General features: G+C 53.3%; 1 protein-coding gene across 3 annotated transcripts in view; it reads right to left on the bottom strand.

The window, feature by feature from the left end:
• The window catches only part of TPM3 (tropomyosin 3), a 12,218-nt gene extending 11,080 nt beyond the window's left edge, over nt 1–1,138 (bottom strand). For all 3 annotated transcript variants that reach the window (XM_009705895.1, XM_009705894.1, XM_009705896.1), the window contains exons 1-2: nt 1,009–1,138; nt 57–174 (exon numbers count right to left, since the gene is read on the bottom strand). In XM_009705895.1, the coding sequence (XP_009704197.1) occupies nt 57–170 (114 nt within the window). In that variant the 5' untranslated portion in view covers nt 171–174; nt 1,009–1,138. The remainder of the gene's footprint in view (nt 1–56; nt 175–1,008) is intronic.
• Nucleotides 1,139–2,027: the final 889 nt, after the last annotated feature.

Below are 2,027 nucleotides of genomic sequence, written 5' to 3'. Positions count from 1 at the left end.
GAGGAGCCGCCTCTCCTGGCCAGGGTCAGCTGTACTCGAGCATCCAAGGGTCTCACCTCCTCATACTTCCTGTCCGCCTCCTCTGCAATGTGCTTGGCTTCCTTGAGCTGGATCTCCTGCAGTTCCATCTTCTCCTCATCCTTCAGAGCTCTGTTTTCAATGACTTTCATGCCTCTGCCCAGAGAAGAGAGCACAGGGAGGGGAGACGTGTAAAACAATCCTGTACAAGCCAGCAGCGTAATGAGTTTCAGAGCATTAACAGCGCTCCCCTGGGACCACGTTACTTCCTTATGAGCCACAACACCTCCAAGTGCAGAGGGTAGTACAGAAAGGCAGACACTGCTGGGCTGATGCAAATACAGCAGCCTCGATTGCTCAGAATTAACGGTTCCTTGGAGCATTACTCCAGCAGCTCATTGGGCTCCTGGACCAAGAGAAACATGGTGCTGCCGAGAAGAAGCAGCCAGGCTGTCTTAGGGATTCCACATGGCTGAGCCAAGCGCTTTCTGAGCTGGAATACAGGAAGAGCCAAGTCCGTCTTTATGGCAGGACATCAGCTGGGTCAGGCTGCTCACTACAGCGTGTGCAGCAACAAGCACATCCAGCTGGAAGTGGAGCACTCCCCTCTGAATCACATTGCCAGGTCAGGGGATGTCCGCCGGAAGGGAGGATGCCAGCAGAGGCAGCACGAAGAGAGGCTTCCCCACCAGCAGCCACCTTTACAAGTCAGCGGTGTCCCAAAACCCACTTATTTCTCCTCCCTTAGAGGCAGGGATGCATGGTAACACACAGCACTTACTCACTCCTTAGCCTCAGGTTCCAAGATACTCGCTCACGGCCAACAGTGTTGTTTTAGTTGCTCCGCGTAAGCGGGTACTGACTCCCACATCCAGCCTTGATGTGGTACCTACTTCCAACCCTCCAGGAAACCCAAGAGTTTGATGGCACCAGGCCCTCAGGAACATATCTGAAATGTTTGACAGAGTGAGAACAGCAGCCCTTGCTCACCTTTCACTTTCATCTGCAGCCTTCTCTGCCTCTTCCAGCTTCTGCAGAGCTGTGGCAAGGCGTTCCTGGGCTCGGTCTAGCTCCTCCTCTACCAGCTGGATACGGCGATTCAAAGATGCCACTTCTGCCTCAGCCTAGAGGGAGCAGATGAGAGTGACTCAGTCTGTAGCAGCTTTAGCAGTTAGCGCAGGGCAGCTGAGGTCTGCTTTCAGGTCAGCGGCAGACCACAGGAAGCCAAAGTAAAGCCAGGGTGCTTTATCCACTCTCCTACAGAGGCCGCGCTCCCATACACTTGCGTGCATGTTAAGCTTCGCCACACTTCACACGCACGCTTTGTCCATGCAGCAGTCATCCTGAAGGTTTCTTGCCTGTCAGCTTGAGCTGGCATGACAGTTTAAGCTATAAACACTACGTAGATGACTTATGCTAATGGCTCTTCTCCCCAGCTGCTGTAATCCTGCCAGGCCATCAATCACAGTCCTATTTATCTACCACACCACAGCTCTATGACAACTTCCATTTAGCACAAAGTCAGTTTACTCATGTGATCCGGACATGAGCATTGCTTGAAACAAGCTCTCTCATCAGCAACGTGAGAAAGATTAACAGGTTCAGAGGTCTGCCAAGCTGTGTCAAGGCACTGGCAGGCCAGGTTTTCTACAGCACTGCCCTGACCTGAGGCAGCAGCAGGGCTCAGCTGATGGCTGTAGTGCCCACAACCCCAGCGACTCAAGCCCCAAAGAGCCAGCTATGCTCTAGGCTTCCTTTCTCCCAGAGATTCACCAATAACCCGGAGAAAGAGCAAAAGCCATGTCCAGTCTTAACGCAGGTTGAAGAGGCTGTTCCCCAGAAACAGCCACCTCAGTTCAGTCATACATACCAGGAGCTAGTGAAATTGCCGAGAGCCCACGGGCGCCACGCGTTCGCCAAGAGCACGACCACAGAAGTGACCGAGGCTTTAATGAATCGGCAGAGATCAGAAGCCATCACCCAGCCAGGCCTGTTACAGCAGCACTGCC

The sequence above is a fragment of the Cariama cristata genome, unplaced genomic scaffold, assembly GCF_000690535.1.
Source record: "Cariama cristata isolate BGI_N322 unplaced genomic scaffold, ASM69053v1 scaffold38638, whole genome shotgun sequence".
NCBI lineage: Eukaryota > Metazoa > Chordata > Aves > Cariamiformes > Cariamidae > Cariama > Cariama cristata.
Note: the sequence above shows the minus strand (reverse complement) of the source record. Positions and strands in the feature narration are given on the sequence as shown.